General features: G+C 43.8%; 1 protein-coding gene across 1 annotated transcript in view; it reads right to left on the reverse strand.

Moving 5' to 3' along the window:
* Positions 1-17,692, reverse strand: part of rif1 (replication timing regulatory factor 1) — a 28,755-nt gene that overhangs the window by 1,272 nt on the left and 9,791 nt on the right. Inside the window, exons 12-34 of the mRNA XM_086123874.1 lie at positions 15,543-15,728; positions 15,344-15,454; positions 14,948-15,010; positions 13,939-14,039; positions 13,492-13,578; positions 13,349-13,422; positions 11,394-11,574; positions 10,565-10,672; positions 10,345-10,494; positions 9,040-9,139; positions 7,930-8,219; positions 7,666-7,868; positions 7,446-7,539; positions 7,245-7,376; positions 7,018-7,160; positions 5,896-5,985; positions 5,527-5,581; positions 1,731-5,357; positions 1,530-1,658; positions 1,350-1,436; positions 1,123-1,238; positions 860-1,010; positions 672-786 (exon numbers count right to left, since the gene is read on the reverse strand). Of these exons, the coding sequence (XP_085980000.1) occupies positions 672-786; positions 860-1,010; positions 1,123-1,238; positions 1,350-1,436; positions 1,530-1,658; positions 1,731-5,357; positions 5,527-5,581; positions 5,896-5,985; positions 7,018-7,160; positions 7,245-7,376; positions 7,446-7,539; positions 7,666-7,868; positions 7,930-8,219; positions 9,040-9,139; positions 10,345-10,494; positions 10,565-10,672; positions 11,394-11,574; positions 13,349-13,422; positions 13,492-13,578; positions 13,939-14,039; positions 14,948-15,010; positions 15,344-15,454; positions 15,543-15,728 (6,393 nt within the window). The remainder of the gene's footprint in view (positions 1-671; positions 787-859; positions 1,011-1,122; positions 1,239-1,349; positions 1,437-1,529; positions 1,659-1,730; positions 5,358-5,526; positions 5,582-5,895; positions 5,986-7,017; positions 7,161-7,244; positions 7,377-7,445; positions 7,540-7,665; positions 7,869-7,929; positions 8,220-9,039; positions 9,140-10,344; positions 10,495-10,564; positions 10,673-11,393; positions 11,575-13,348; positions 13,423-13,491; positions 13,579-13,938; positions 14,040-14,947; positions 15,011-15,343; positions 15,455-15,542; positions 15,729-17,692) is intronic.

A 17,692-nucleotide genomic window follows, 5' to 3' on the forward strand; every position in this document is an offset into this window, starting at 1 on the left:
GGCAACAATTTACGATATTCTACAAAAATATTGTCAATCTGCAATTGGTTCTCAGAACAATTATGGTTAGAGGGCATTTATGAGCAACAACTCTTATATTTTCAATTGTCTTTGTGCATCTTCTGCAAAAGAGTGTACAATGATATTCTACTGCAATATTTAAAAAAAATAAGAATTTCAAATGATATCCAAGCTATAAACTGTGCTTTTATTGATTTTTGAGAATATTTACCATATGTCACTTAAATGTAGGGATGGATACAGGGGCCTAGTACTAAACTGACCCCGGGCTGAATTTGAAAAACTACAGAATCGATGAGCTCCTCCCGCTACGGTTCTGTTCACGGTCCTGGAGAAATTACTCCGATTGATTTATGCTATATGAATGTTATTTTGTACCTTCTGCCTCTTTGATGTTGTCTCTAACTCCCAATAAAATGAATGTTTGTCTAAGATGCATGTTCACAATAGGAGCCAAACCATCCGGCCCCGCTAGTTTGCATTGCGCGAAGGGAACCTGCGACTCCTTCATGTGGCAATGTAGTGCTGTGTAATCATAATACAACATAATGCGTAGGATAAAAAACGTCCCTCGTGCCACCTAACCCTCTAGGTTTTATCTTATTTTGATGTGTGGAGTCGATATTTGTGTGACGGTGGTGTACACACACCTAACACGTCGGCGGGTTTCTCTTCTTCATCCTGGTTTGGCGTCTCCTCCGGCTCCGAAGTCATCATTTCCGTTTCCACGAAACTCTTCAGCTCATCTAACCCTCGGCCTTTCCGCTGGAGGGGCATTGGTCATGTGTCAACACACACATAGAAAGTAAAAAGAAGGCGGAAAAAAGGCTCCAGGTACCTGCTGCTCGTAGGACCTAAGGGCTTTCTTGACATTGCAAATCTTTGGTGAGTGAATGGGTAGAGTCTTAATTTCACTGGGAGTCAGAGCACTGAGGTCGCCGACCGTTTTGATGTTGCGCGCTCGCACGAGCTGCCCAAAACCACGGGACCTGCAAGGGTTGACAACAAGCACAATAAATCTGTTTGTGATGAGACTGAAACCATTCATTGGTCATCCTTTTAGGAATGTGAAAAAGTCCATTTGTACTCATCTATACTCACCAAATGATGGACGATATCTGAGGCAGCACCGCTTCGATGGGTGCGGCGCATCCGACCAGCGCGGGATAGATGCAGTTTTTGGAAACGGGCCGAGGCTCCCGACTCATCTCAGAAATCTTGGAGAAAAGTTGTTAAAAAGAAATAAATTAATTAAACGTGCAGCCGACTAGGGTGAACATTGGTCTCACAGCTAATATGTTGCTGGAGTTCATAATTGGTGCACATACCAGGCATTTCTTGGAACTCCTGAAATTTGGACTGTGAAGATTCCTGGGACTTATAGTCAGCGGACCTTTTGTTGGCGTTGTGACAAACTGAAACCGGCGGGTGGGATGTTAAATACCATTCAGAAAAGAAAACACCTTGAAAAACTATTGTCAGTTCAAGCCAGTTGGCAACACGCATACTTTCGGCAGGGGTACGCTGCCGACTTTTCCTCTTCTGGGGGAGCTCGTTCTGACAGCAGGACTGCGGCGGTCGATGTCGTCGGCCGTCTCCTGGTGTTGAATGGGATTAGCAAAAGACACGCGCCTGGACTGCAAAGTAATCCGGCTCAGTTAGACTGATGGGAAAAAGTAGTTAATTGAAAATGATAAACGGTCACCAACCTTGACGAGAGGTGAGGGTGTCTCCTCCTCCACGGGTCTCTTCTGGCCTTTTTTGAGGATGCTGGTTGAAGGAGAGGCTGAAGGCGACCAGGTTCCTTTGGTCTTGTTACCGCAAGGGCTCTGGACCAAGTCTGGCATCAACTCCGCCTCCAGGTCCTTCAGCTTTGCCGGAGAAGAATCCTGGGAGATTGCGCTCAATGTTGATTCAGTGGTACAAACGTCACTTTGAGCAGTTTTTGGATCGCCATCCGTGTTTGACGTCTGGGTTCCCTCTTCATCTTGACACCGCGTGAAAGGTACCCCCTCATCCCGAAGACCCTCATGTAGGGGTACAATGTCTTCTAGCACCGGGTGTGACGTCTTCTCTATATTGGCGGCTGAACCCTCCGCAGCATTCGAACACTCTTCTTGCTTTTGTCCAAGAGCGCAACTCTGAGCTTCCTCCACTGGGACAACTGTGTGATCTTCATTGACAGAATGACACTGCTTTCCCACAACTATCGGTGTAGTCTCCTCTGGTGAGGACTTTGAGACTTGCAGCTTCTCATTCGCCTCCTCAGCGAGAGTCTCGGTGTGTGCAGCGAAAGCCTCAGAATCCAAGCCCTCCTGACTGCGCGCAGTAAGAGTGCCTTGCGATGCCAACATTCCAGATGATTCCACGTCCTCGGCGTTACTCTCTTGTGAAGAAGCAGAGGTTGCTTTTGGTCGGGACTTTCGTCGCCTTCCCTTCCTCTTGCTAGGCGGTGAGCTGAGAGAGGTCATTTCAAGCTCAGGGTTTTCAGGTTCCAGTGCTTCAGCAGCGGCGACATTCATTTGGATTTCTTTGCAGTTGTCAGACATATCCGGTAGTTCAGAAAGGATGGAATTTAGGCTTTTAGGAGAGTCCTCTTGTGCTCGAGCAGTGTCCAACATTTCTGCATCTACAGAATTCTTTTCTGCAGCAATAAAGTCGATGTCAGATTTGACAGTGACGGGACTTGGTGATGTCCCTTGGGATTTCGGTCTCTTTACAGACAGGGAATTTTTTTCTTTGGCCTCTGCCAATTCAGATTTTAATGCCTCTGTGCTGGCTGTAAAGACTTTGGAAGATCTCCGTCTGGATTTCCTGCCTTGAGAAGACTCTGTAGACCCGGCAACATCAAAAGACTGGGAGCTTTCTGGAGTGGAAGTGGCACTCGAGTTGGACTGTATCTTGCTTCTTCTTGTCCGACCTCTTTCACCAGCTTCTGTTGGACTATTGTCTTGAGAATGAGACCTACTCTGCGTTCTGGGCAAGGCCTTTGGTTGACTCTTATCTTCTCCTGCCTCTGGCGATGCCTTCCTTCGTCTACGTCGCGGCAGAGGCGGACTATCGGTGGATGTTGGCGTAATCTCTTGTGTGTCTTCTTGACTGAATTCAGTTTCAGGTTCATCTTTGGCGATGTCCTCCTGATTACCAAGAATGCATGCTGGCGTGCTTACTCCTTCTTGGATCGTGTTACTAGTTAAAGCATCAATAGACTGAGAATCTTTTTCTTGTTTTTTGCACTGTTCTAAGAATTCGATTTCTTGTGTTTGGCCATCGGTTTCAGGTGAGACAATGGCTATTTGAGAACCTGACCGATGATCATCCTTTTTCATTTGTTTCGGTAGCTTGTACAAGTCAGTCTGGCTCGATTTTACGGGTTCAGACAAAACCTGCGACTCGGAGTCGCCTCCTTCCAAAATCTTGCTCAATGATTTTGAACGTCGGACACGTTTTTGCTGTGCCTGGCTTCCGGCATCAGACCCCGTGTCCGATTGCGAGTCTGTTTGGCTGGACATTGGTTGCATCTTAAGAACCGTCTCAGATTCTGGTAAGGATTTGGAAATTATGATACTCCTTCCCTGTTTTTCAATTTGAGTATCATATTGAATTTCTGAGTGTAAGTCAATTTGAGCGGATACCTTTTCAGACATCATCTCTGCATTCATAAGATCTTCCTCCTTAGGCTCTATCAAGGATGTGGCAGGCAGGTCATGCTGTCCGTCGGACTTCTGATTGGCCAGAGTGTGTGATTTTAAATTGGTTTGACTGGAAATTTTAAGGCCCTCCTCTCTTGACTCCAACAGAGAACTGCAAAGTTGGCGACAATTCTGCTGTGACTGCTTTTCAGAATCAGCCAGAGTTTCTGATTGCATGGATGTTTTTTCAGACACGGAGCCGGGCTTAAGATCAACCCCGTTGGGGTCCTGAAAACAATCACTAGGATGGCAGCCATTTTTTTGTGCGTTTTCTTCAGAATCAGTCCGCGTGTCTGAATATATATCCTCTTGGCTGGGCAATTTTTCGGGCCGTGCTGCACCCCTGCGGACTTCCTCTTTAGGCTTCGATAAGGATTTGGGAGGTCGCCCACGCTTTCGCAGCGACTGTCTTTCTAAATCAGATGGAGTGCCTGATTGCAACTCACACTGACTGTTCTGAAGACTGTCCTCCTTGGCTCCCCGTAAGGATTTGCTGTGCCTTTGCTCTGACTGGCTTTCAGAATCGGACTGGGAGTCGGATTTTAAGTTCGTTTGACTGGCAATTTTTTTACGCTTCAGACGATTATCCTTGGTCTCTGCCAGGGACTTTTGAGGTCGGCCGCGCTTTGGCTGTGATCGGCTTTCAGATTCAGACAGCTGGTCCATTTGACTTGACTCTTGCGATCTGGGTCTTCGTTTTTTTTCTTCAGGTTCAAGGAGGAAACTCCCTGAACTGCTGTACAGCTTGACCTTCCTATGTGATCGCACCGGAGACTTAGTTTGACTTGAGGAACTGCCGTCACGCTGAGACCTCAGCCGAATTCTACTACTGGCCACCTTGCTTCTCGTATTGGGTCTGTTCAGTGGTGTGCTTGAATCAACTGGCCTTTCTCCTGGGAGGAGATGTTTAGCGTGCTTACGGTGTCTCCGCTCACCCGGAGAAGTCAAACTCTCGGAAAACTGCGAATCATCTCCAGTCTCTTGAGAATCCCCCTCTGGATTGGAGCTTCTCATGTCATCTGATGCGGAAGACACGGAGCTATTCTCCATGGCCGCAAATTCAGTCTGAGTGTCTGGGATGACATCATCAACTTCTTCATGACTCGTCAGCCTTTCAGTCAGCCTTACAGGCTCGACTTTCCTCTCGCTGTCTAATTTGCGCCTTAGCGGTGACTCTTGGAGGTCACTTACTGGACACTTTGACAGTGCCTGTGAGGACAGCTGAGAATTTTGATCAAGGGCTTTCTGGGAAGCCTCTCGGGAGGGGCTGTTTGAGTCCTGGCAAGCAGAAGTCTTCACGAGGGGACCTGTGAACGAGGATGCAGTACTGGGGCTCGTAGACTTTCTTTCAATATATTTCTCCAACGTAATGAAGGATTGACGGCGGCTGCCGCCGCTTGACTTCTGGGGTGTTCCAGAGACTAAATCTGAAGAGCTTGACCTGTTGGGACTGGTGTTTTTTCCCTCTTGTGTGTCCTTATCTTCTACACTGCCATTGCATCTGGCATCTTCTACGGAAACATCCATTGACTCTGGAATAATTTCCTGTTCCTCTTTCGCCGATTCATTTTCCAAGGCTTTCTGGATTGCAAAGTCTTGAGTCGTTGAGCGAACGTCAGCAACTTCATTTGTCTCCCGAGTTATCTGTAAGCAAACATTCAAAAGACAGGATTTAAGAGTTTAAAAGTCATTTACATCCATATGAAGCAGGGATGTAGTTACTTGTGTTCCTGTCGTTTTAATCAAAGAAAATTTGATTAAAACAAGAAAAAAGGGCAAGCTACACATCTTCAATGGTTGACCGTTTCATTACCTCAGCGGAAGCTTTCGTGGCAACTTTGTCAGCTTCTTCGGTTGTTAATTTGCTCCTACAGAGGGGAAAAAAATGGACAATTTCTGAGCAGACGTGTGCACATTTTCAGCATGACGTCTCTGACCCACTGGTGAAAGGACACTTTGATCCTCTTTCATCTATGCACGACCGTCTGTGTCCTATGTGTTGTGTTGTGTTATTTTGACTTCCAGCAGCTCCTATATTTTGTTGTTCTACTTCTTCCTTTCATAACTTTGCTGCTGTGAATTGGGAATTTCTCCATTGCGAGACTAATAAAGGTTTTCTTATCTGACACTCTTTTTGCAACCTTAACTTTGTTTCATGTCCAACATTGAATTTGGCACTTACAGAGAGTCTTCTTGGCTCTGCGTGTACTGCGTGAAAACTGTAGTATCCAAAGAGGCATCCAGGTTGTTGTACATGGCAGGTATGTCAACCCTACGTCACAAAGAGTACATTTAAATAACCTTCCGTATTTTCAAGAGCATAAGGTGAACTTAAAAGTCATTACATTTTTTTACAAAATGGATGGTGCGCCTAATCATGCCTTATGTATGCACCAAGTTCCAAAATCTGTGAATGCTGTTGTATGACTTCAATGAAGGGTCCGCTTGACTGAATGATGTTGTGCCGACATGCTGCTTATATAGAGGAAAGGCGGACGTAACCGAGGACAGCATACGGACGCTAAAGTGGGAAGGGCGGGCATGAATGAGGATGCTTCAAGGCATACTCTCAGTAGGTGGATATTGTATACAGTACATGCATTATGGAAAACAACATCCCAAAAATTGCACCTATGAAGAAACACGCTTACGAAGCACAGTTTAAACTGCAAGCTATCAGTTACACGAAGGACCATGGGAATCGAGCAACCGCGCGAGAATTCAAGATCAACTAATCCATGGTGCTTGGTGCCTTCGGCACCATCTATCCATCCGGGAAAGGACGACAGTGGCACAGCAACATCTGTGTGCAAATCGAATTGCTGCCGCCAGACACTACATCGCTGATTCAGCCCTTGGACCAAGGCATCATCCGTGCTTTCAAGGCTCACTATAAATGCAACACCCTGTAACATCTTGTTGAGGCTGTGGACTCGGATCAAGATTTCTCACTAAAGGACTACTGGCGTGCATACACCATTGCATCATGTCTCCAAAATATTCAGAGGGCCATTCAGGAGATGAAAACTGAAACTTTGAATGGCTGCTAAAAAAACCTGTGGCCAGAGGTAGTGCAAAACTCGACCAGAGGCTCCCTTGACGAGATCCATCACTCCGTGGTAGATACAGCTGTCAATCTAGATAAACAGCTTGGAGGAGATGGCTTCAATGGTGTGACCCCAGATGACACTATGCCTTTTAATACAGTGCTCCGTATGGTCGTGAAAACAAGGTATGTTGAATTAAAAAAAAACCAACTTGTCACAGGCATGAGACATGGAATGGAATTCATGACAAACTGTACCTCTTGGTCCTTTTAACTTCCTTCTGGTGTTCTGTTAAAACTCTCTCCTTTGCTTCCGGTGGAATGAAGACAAAGTCAACAGAGGCCTCTTCATCCAGTACTTCCCTGCGAGGAACCTTGGTGGAGCCAAACTCCAATTTTGTCTGCCAAAGGAAATTTGGTAATTTTTTAAAGCAAAAGGACAGAAGAAAGTTTCGGCGCAACTTCAGACATGATGTGCAACTTACAGAAACAGATTTGGAGGTTCTCAAGGAGCTTCGGCTACTCAGCTCCTCCCTCTCTACAAGCAGAGAGTCCCTCTTCGTAGTAGAGGCAACTGTCACACCACTGAGTTTGGTTTCTAACTGGGAACTCTCGCTCTGAAGAAAAAAAATGCAGGTAAGAGAAACACTAGGAGGTGGGCGGGGCAAAAATTCAGGATAACTCACGGAATACTGTCCACTGAGCTCGTCGGCCACATTGACTGTCTCAAAGCCAGGAAGAATGATGGGAGTCTTTTGCTTCACTTGGCTCAGAACTGGCCTGTGAAGAAACCCGGTGAATACAAATTGCAGTTACCTGGGCCAAACTTCAGGTGCTGGTAATGGTTCCAAAGTAACCTCTAATGACAATGATTGCCAAATGACAATAAGAGGCGGCGGTCTTCACCTGAGCTCATCCGGGTAGATGAGGCCGACCGCATTAGCAAAGGTGGAATTCCAGAAGTGGGTGACAGCCGTGCGGTGCTGCTTATTTTTGTGTGGGAACAGCACACAGAGCAACGGTGAAAGCAGAGCCAGGAGCTCACTGTCATTGGCCAAGTTGGAGCGGCTCTGAATGCAGACTAAGACCTCTCCCAGAAGCTTCTCCATCTGCAGGGGCAAAGTGTTCATTATACTAATTCAACTTTTGGAGAAGACAAAGAGAACCCACTTTGGTCATAATCTGTGTCGTAAATCTGGGGGGCTCGCAGGTTGCTTGCTTGTAGAGCCCAACGAGATGCGGAATGAGGGCGGTCAGAGTCTCTTTTACAGCGTTAGCAAGCACCAGGTTGGTGAAGAGGGCAGACAAGACTGAGAGCAGGGCCATGCCCGTGGTTTCTGATGGAACATCCTCCACTGCCAGGTAAACATCCAGACACTGAACCAGCAGGGAATGGAAGGTGGACAGGTTGCCAAGAGCCTTGCTTCTCTTCTTGGTCCAGTTTACTGGAGTGTGAGGAGCTGCAAGACGAGGAAGTTAGTTTTTTGCCAGTTTGCTATCACAAGACAAAAGTGTAAGCTAAATTGTCCAAAGTGAAAATAATTCGCTATAACAGAGCTCATCCACTTTTTCAGATCAGACGATAGTTTGCACGTTTTGTTAATTTTGTAATCAGCTGTAAAGTCGTAACTCACCGATGCAATTGGTAACGTTAACATTGATCAGATCTGTGAATTGAGACTTTACAGCCACATCATGTCATGTACACTGCCACGCACCCTCAATGACCTTTGCTCCGATTGGGTCTCCGTTTTCCCGAATTTTGGCGGCTACTGGTAATTTCTTTTGCTACGCGTACATTGTGTCGCTCAGCTCCCTGTATGGTGGTTGAGCGAGTCTGTTAACAAACACACGTACCACTTTCCTTTGTGGTATAGTACGGCAAATACTTCAGTCATTTGAGGTACTGTAGCAAATATATTGACGTTTAATTTTGAGAATCAATGATTGAGGTATCAGAGGCATCTACAGCTCAGACAAAATCGATGTCAACACCACTCAAGCAGATGTAAAGGCCGTCTGGGGGAGGAAAAAAATAATATCAAGTTCTGGTCGATTGTTCAATATTTCACGCCCCCCCTTTCCTTCCTCAAGATTGTTAAACATGGGCAAAACTATTTGAGAAGAATTTTATTTTTACTTTGTAAACAATTATGTGCAGTAAATGAACATTTATTTCAATATTTGTTCCATCTGGTGACCAGATCTATTTTTTTTTAAACTTGCTGATCAATGATTAAAAATCCTGATCATGTTAAGTCTAAAAATAAGTGGACTTACACTTGAGTTTCTGCTGGAACTGTGATGTGTAGGGAGAGAAGTCCATACATTCCACCATGACTTGAAGGATGCAGGCAACAGTTGTCAGCGTGGATGGAACCTGAACCAAAAAACAATTGTTAAAAGGAAATGAACATAAACATAAATTACTCAGGTGTGGGTTTAAAATTATTAAATATATTACGTGTACGTGTTTTAGGGCTGAAACAAAACCTTGAGTAATTCAAGTACTTGGAGTCTTAAAAATTCGAGGCATTTTTTTCTGCCTCAATTACCTGCTTATTTTTGTGTACTCTGTCACGAAAAAGAAGTCAAGCCAACCGCAGCAACAATTGTTCATGCTATGCATGACAGTAACGCGCAGCCAACGTGGTGATAAGATCAATTTCAAAATAATCCTTACGCAACCAAATATTATATGGATCTCCCTCTGCACCACAGGTTTCAAAGTCAAGGCCCGGGGGCCAGATCTGGCCCACCTCATCATTTTATGTGGCCTGCGAAAGCAAATCAAACATGCCAACTTCCATGATGCTTGCTAAAATACGTACCAAAAATTCATCCCATATGAAAGAGATATTGAAAGAATTTTGTTGTTGCCAAACAGCTCATTACAGTAACTTAAACAATAGTTGAATAAAGAGTTATTCTTAACTTCCTTCTTTGATTTCAGTCCTAATGGCCCTCCAAGGAAAACGGTAACTAAAATATGGCCCGCGACGAAAACGGGTTTGACACCCATGCTCTACACGAACGACTGCATCTCAGCACACCCAGCTGTCAAACTCCTTAAGTTTGCAGACAACACAACAGCCATCGGCCTCATCAGAGAGAATGACGAGTCTTTATAATGACAGGAACTGGAGCAGCTGAGCGGACAACACAACCTGGAGCAGAACACGCTCAAGACTGTAGAGATGATGCCCATAATCCTATAGCCCATTAAATCCTTTAATTAACATCTGAACAGTGATTTCATTCTATAAATCGGCTAAAACCTTTGAATGGCTTTTGATTGCAAAATAATCTATTTAGTGATCTACAAGCATTGTGAGTGACTCCAACTCACCAAGACAACTTAGTCAGCCGTTATGGTGAAGACATGGTCATCCTCATCATATTTCCAAGATTGTTGTACTTCTTGCATTTATGGCAAACACGTCTGTCTACTATTGTAACACATACTCTGATAGACACGAACGTGTTCCCCATTTGCTTCAGATCGTCAGACTAAAAGTCAGTTGGCTGTCGCCACGGCCGGCTTGACAAAGTTCCCCTCGTCGACAATAGTGTAAATGTTCTTACTGTGAGAGTATCTCGATCCACCGCGGCGGCCATTTTAACACAGAGCTCCTCACAGCAGATGTTCTCCTCGGCGGTAACCACCAGAGCCGAACAGCGTGCGAACACCTTGTACAGTTTGGACCAAGTAGACAGCATGGACTTCTGGGCTGCCTGTAAAGGAGAGTCTTTAGGAAACTCTCAAAATAAATTTTGTGATGAATTAACATTTGTGAATGCAAACCTGCTGCTGAGGTGAGCCACTCAGCAGGTGAGTGATGGGGAACATTAGGGCTGAGTGCACGGCGCTGAAGTTGTGCTCCAGGGCGTCCCCTTGGTTGACTTCATTAGACTGCAATGAGATTTAAAACACTTTCACAATTTGAAACCAACAATGCACGTTGCCACTCTCTCAATTGTTTACATATGTATGTTTGTGTTGAGCTGTCACTCCACTGCTGACAGTCAATACAACTGTTTAATTTCCTACTGCTTATACAGTATGTATAATGTTTTTCAAGACGGCTGAACCTCCATGGTGGAGGGCAGAAGTCTGTTGCTAGTGTCAGTGGAAGTTCTCTCAACATCATCCATTTCCAAATCCAGCCTCACAGTACACAGCCACACAGGTTAGTCAGGCTCTAAGTGCCCACTAGGCGGTCGTGCAGCATCAACATGTTGGTGGATAATAAAAATTTTAACAAAAAAAAAAACAAACAACAAAAACAAACACTGGGCATAATTTTGCCAAAGCCCCCCCCCCCCACACACACTTTAATTGGAGCTAACACATTGAAGAGACACAATGGCCACAAGACACCCATATCAGAAACTAACCAATCAGAGCAAAGCTGGTTTCTACGTTGAATTGAGGAGAACCGAGTTCCAATCGGAGCAAAGCTCATTTACAGATTGAATATTTTTGAATAAAGACTGTTCAAAATGTATTATTCATGACCAATGAAAATAATATGGAAAAAAGACAAGTTATCTTGCAAACCAAATACAATGACAATGTTTTTTTTTTTTTTTTTTTAATGATAGTGGGGTCTTGAAGATTCTTTCCAGTGTACCTGTGTGATTGTGTCTGTGAGCGGAGCGACCACGACGCTCCACATCCTCAACAGGTGCTCCTTGCTCTGCACTGAGGCGGCATTGCAGCCAGCGGCGCCCAACACTGCCTCGGCGAAGGCTAGTGGGGAGGTGGGGCCCGACAAGCTGCAGCCCACGAGTGTCTGGAGGCATTGATAAAACCTGCACACAGAGAAATAAAATGTTTCTGATGGGGAAGCAAAAATATCCATCCGTCTAGCTCAAAACAGTGGTTCTAAAACTTTTTAGAACAAGGTACCACCCCAACCAAGAAAAAGCTTGGCTGTCCAAGTACCACAATAACAGGCCGCAATATGGCATAGAAAATTCAGGGCCATTCACCTCCAATGACCCTCGGAGCACATGGAAAGGCATTACGGGCATCACAAACGACAACACCAAGAATGCATAAATGTTCAACAGACCCCGCCCTGCCAGTTGCCCTCTTTGAGGACTTAAACATCACCGCACTCATACCACCCCCCTATACACGCCCCTCATTATTTCACCTGCAGATGTGAGAACACTGCAAAGGATTAACCCTCACAAAGCTCCAATTTAGAGCCTGTCCCAGATTGCCTGAAGATTGCCTCCATCATTGTGTTACTCAAGACCTCCACAGCGACAGGTCTGAATGACGAGTGGGCAGTCGCCCTTCCTTCACTAGTTAAAATATGTATTGTACATTAAGAAAAACAAAACACTGTACTTCCAACCAAATTTATGCCCAGTATGCACGTTAGCAATAGGCCGGGGGTCGGCAACCTGTGGCTCTTTAGCGCCACCCTAATGGCTCCCTGGAGCTTTTTCAAAAATGTTTGAAAATGGAAAAAGTTGGGAGAGGGAAATATACTGTATTTTAATATGGTTTCTGTAGGAGAACAAACATGACACAAACATTCTTACCGTTTTCCAATTCTGTAAAAATGTGTAGAATAATTATTACATTTCAATATTTCTTTCAACAAAGATTTGCGTCACAGCCTGCGACACACGTTTCGATTAGCAGGGTGGGGTACCAGACAGGTGGCTGTTATTAAAAAAGAAAAAGAAAAAAACGGTGTTTCATGTACAATTCATCGAGGGTGCTGGCAGAGAATGGGAATCTGGAGGGCAGAGAGGAGCATTTAAATGGTACACGTGAGCAACGATAGTTAACACGCTGCAAAAGTGCATCCCATGCCTCGGCATGCGTGTGCGTATGCGCGCGTGCAGTAACGGGTCGATCTCGGGAAGCTGATTGATCGAAAAGTAGATCTTCGGTCAAAAAAGGTTGGGCACCCCTGCACTACAGGATGCACTGCAGGGGAAAAAACATTTAATCATGAAGGCTCATTGTGTATTTGTAGCCAACTTAGTCATCTTGATTGTAGGCTAATATAGCTACATACAGCATGTGTTTTCTTCATTATAAGGCTTTTAATTTTTTTGCAGCTCCAGGCATATTTGTTTTTTGGGTCCAATATGGCTCTTTCAACATTTTGGGTTGCCGACCCCTGCAATAGGCTTAAAAATACAAAAATGAAGTATCAAGTATAATACATAATGAATTAATTTACATATATTTCATATAAAAGTTAAATAACTGACAAAGATCAATTTCATGGCATAACTAAACATTTTCAGAAAGAACCCCCCCCCCTCCCCCCCACTGGTTTCCATGTGTTCTACTGGGAGACAGCAAGGCTGTGAGATGTGATGTTTCAAGCACTCATTGCTAAGACCTACGCCAGGTACCACATATTGAGTATCACTAAGAGATATTCTGTGTACCACTTACAAGGATGGGGAGCTGTCACATTTGCAAGTGGACAAACGAAACGAGATTAACCCATGAAAATATGATAGCACAGTTGCATGCCGCCAAACGGCAATTATTAGTGGTGAAACAAAAGACTCAATCACAGCGCTTAAAAGAAAAAGACACTGAAGTCACCTGGCGTCTTCGATGTAGGCCGCCAGCATGTTGCTGTCAAAGAGGAGCAGAATGAGGAACAGTGCCGGTGTTCCCTAGGGAGAAACAACAAGGGTCAGTTGTCTCCATCATGGCATTAGTGAAGAGAAGAGCCTGAAGCTCACATTCAGCACATCCATCTTGCCCACTTGGTAGGAGGCGGAGCCTAGTACACGCGGGGAGATGCCTTTAACGGTGCTCTCGAAGAGAACCTGAAGAGAACAAGAGGTAAATACAGTGAGCACCTGTACATTTGATATTTCCAAGTTCACCTTTTTACATTTTTTTCCGTGTGGATCCTATTGTCTATTCACGGAATCTCCGTATATATCCGCACTCCAACTGCACTCTGGCTTCACAAAAAAGGGCTTGTATCTTATTGTCAATGTTCCGAAAGTTGAACGTGACCTGGGAGCATCTCAATTGACTAAAACCAACTATTTTTTTTTGTTCTTCTTATTTCTTTCTTTTTTTGTTGGGTAGGGGGGGGATTAGCATAGTGACTAGGGTTTCCCAACCATGCTTTGAAATAGCATCCCTTCGCCGAGAACATAAAAGGAGGACACTCTTACCAGCACTTTGTCTGCAGGAAGAACTTGTGAGCAAACCACGTTCTGTAGGGCTTGAAGCATGAGGGTCAGAACTTCACAGCCGTGTCGGTCCTTCTTGCTTCCTGCAGACACAAAGCAATCAGCAAACACAAACACGACCCTACAGAGTCACACGACTGATGAAGCGCGGTCAACATCATTGGGCAAGAACCCCTCAGTGGTTGTTTCTCATCAAAGTCACACAAACAAGTGAGTGCTCAGACTTAAACTGATGACGGTGGCACTGAGTCGGGCAGGAGGCAAGGATGTGGTCTCTTCACCTGCCTCCGTAATGATCTGAAACCCAGACCCAATCACGAGTCCTCTATGTGGCACCACAAGGGAGGGAACTATTGCCTTAAGAACCCTCCTCAAAGTGTGGGAGCCACAACAGCATAAGGACATGAATCAGGAATGTCCAAAATGTTTCCAGAGTTGAGAAGCCCCGACCACACTTTTTTCCCCCCCAGAATATTGGATTTGGGACTCTGTTCTGCCGATACAGAGGCCGGATCTGATATCTCGGCAATGGATTAAGAACAAAGGAAATTGGCTCAAATCAATAGATGGATATAAACACAGACATGTGTAATCATAAATGTGTATATATTTATTATATGCTATTTTATACAGTATATTTCTATTTCTATGTTGTATGGGCAAATCAACCAAATCAGTGCAAATTGCTCTTTGTAACACAAAATAAACATACGGTTCTATTTTGTTTCTCTTCTCTTTTTTAGCTGGAAATTTAATGATATACACATTGACACTCAAAATGTGTAGTGGTCGATGTCAGATGTCATTTTTAGGGGGGGGGGGGGGGGGTTGTTTGTTTGTTTTGAAACTAGGGATGCATGATGGCTATTGGAACCCATGGATCCGGTGGTGCATTTTGGACACTCCTGACAGAATTTGAAAAAATATATAGACACACATTTAAAATTGACTCTAACAGAAAATACTTTGGGGCAGAGAACAAAGCACTTACCAGACTCAATGGTCAGCAGGACATAATGTACAAGATGATCCCATAGAAGTGCCAAAAGGGCATCTGAGGAAATATGAAATCAAAGTCAAGAAAACATGTCAATTTATATTTTAAAAAAAAGGGAGTTTAGCTAAATAAATAACAGGCTATGTCCAGCTTTGAAGAAGCCAATTTTAAAGGGGAAGTCAACACCAAAATTTTCTTTACAATATGTTGTATTCCCCGCCAGTGGTCTAAACATGGTATTCTGATTGATATTGCATTTGTGGAATACAAATTAGGCATCAAAATCCACCTGTTTTTATCCATCTCAATGGGCGCCCCAGTTTGCCACTTGCTGTCGACTAATATGAACATCAAAATCGGTTCAACCAACAAAGAAACAGCGAGGCACACCTGGAGCATCCTTGCCGACATTGTTGAAGCCATCTTTGATGCTGGAGATGAGTGCAGGAGCATGCTTGCTAAAGGAAGAAGCAGCACTCAACAGCGGGTACCTCAAAGGCTCTGGAACCACATCAAAAGTATTTATAGCTGAGTGTAGCAGCTGCTACTACATTTATCATTTCAAAAATACTAAGAGTGGATCACTCACCGAGAGTCAGGACGAGCTTGCTTTTGGTCGCTGTGGAGACCACATCAGGTCCCAGGAAGTAGTGGAGCAGCATTTCCAGGCCCAGCAACTTTATGGAGGGGACGGAGGAGGAGGAGGGCTGCATACTGGAGTTCAGGTTCAGTCGAGACGAATTGGGTGTCAGGTTATTGAATGCCGTTGGGGCTGCTGGAAGAAAAAAAAATGCTTATGTTTAAAGCCATAAAAAATGCCTACAACAAAAGCTACAAGAACACAGCAAGCATGTGAGTACGTAGGAGTGGAAGAAGACTCCAGTGACAACGTGACGCTCTGGTAGAATCCGTTAATAAGATGGTAAAGGCAGTGATGAAAAATGGCTGCCGCACAAATTATTTCCAATCAGGGCCGGTAGTATAGACATGACATTTGTGTTGAGTTATGTTGGTGGAACAATACAGTCACACTGTTAGACGAGCACAGATAGCAAAGAATAATGTCTTCAGTATTATGCCAGGAAACGATGTACAGATGTATTCACAAAAATCTGAAGGGTGTGTTCATGGGGTTACTGTACAGAAAGAAATCGTCTGGCACTGCTAATGAAACCCCAGCAGACGGCTCGTGCTATATATGCTTGATTAAACAAGTGTTCCTGGCCAGTACAGCGCAGTGAAAAAGTATTTGCACTCTTCTCAAGATCTTACTTTTTTGCACAGTTGACCCAATCCAATGTTTATGATTAAACAAAATGCAAATATCAGACAAAGATTACCCAAAGAAATGCAGTACAGTATTTAAATGGTGATTTTATTTATTAAAGGAGAAAAAAAAACACAATTCAAACCTACCCTGTGTGAAAAAGTACTTGGCCCCGAAACTTAATAATTACTTGGGGTCACGCTCTGCAGGAACAACTCAAATCATGAGTTTTCACTAAAGGTCAATGAGTCTTTCATATCTGTGTGGAGATATTATGGCCCATTCCTCTTTGCAGAATTGTTATAATTTAGTAAAACTGGAGGGTTTTCGAGCATGAATGGCCTTTTTTATTAATATCAGATTCAATGTTGGATTTTGACCACTCGAAATCCGTCATTTCTATTCTATTTTTAAAGCCATTCAGAGGTTCTTGGATCATTTGAACTGCTGTAGAACCCAAATGTGCTTCTTCTGAAGGTCATAAACTATGAATATTCTACCTCAGGACTTTCTGGTAAACAACAGAATTCATGGTTTCAACAACCACTGCAAGTCGTCCAGGTCCTGCAAAAGCAAACCCAGACATCACATTACCACCATGTTTGACTGTTGGTATGATGTTCTTTTTCTGTAATGCCGTGTTACATTTACGGCATAAGTAACAAGACACCTGCATTCCAAAAAGTTCAACTTCGTTTTGTCAGGCTCATAGAACATTCTCCAAAAAAGTGTTGGGAATCACTCAGATGTGTGTTGTGAAGATAAGACAAGCCTTCATATGCTTTTGGCGTTGTCGATTTGTGGATAATGGCTCTCACCATGCTTTCTAACAGTTTCCACGCTGTTCGATGAATTCTCATCTTTTCTCAAATTTCTTTGGATTGCAGCATTTTGTTGCAGCTTTTTGAGATTTTTTGGACAATTTCTTGATTGAACAGGTTTGGAGGTAATCAGGCTTGGGTGTGGTCAGTGGAGATGAACTGAAAAATGTGATAAGCCACAGTGCATTCATGATGTAACGAGTAGGGCAAGTACTTTTTCCATACAGGCAGTGGTAGCTATGAATATTATTTTCCCCTTAATAAACAGCCGTTCATATAAGGGAGATTTTTAAAAGATGTAAGGTATTGGACTATAATGGATCTACAGTATTGAACTTTTAGTTTTAAGTGTGCATATATCCTCAGGATTGCACTTTTGTATTTTAGTTGTATACAATCCCAATGAGGTGATCAAGGATTTATTGAACATCTTGAAAAATGTATTAAAGTTACTTCACACAAAAATGAAGTGATGATTTTTGCTGACTTTAACTTCAACAGCTTGGATAAGAATAATAGAAAAATATCCCTGTTCAAATTTGACTTGACTCATACATTTGCGGGGCCAGCCGGACCATCAGGTCTTCTCAGTATGCCCAAATAAGACAAAATGGTTATTCCAAAACAAGATTTTGTAGGGTTTGAAAATGA

Source organism: Hippocampus guttulatus, chromosome 11 (genome assembly GCF_054856545.1).
Source record: "Hippocampus guttulatus isolate MCC_2025c chromosome 11, RoL_Hgut_1.0, whole genome shotgun sequence".
Taxonomy (NCBI): domain Eukaryota; kingdom Metazoa; phylum Chordata; class Actinopteri; order Syngnathiformes; family Syngnathidae; genus Hippocampus; species Hippocampus guttulatus.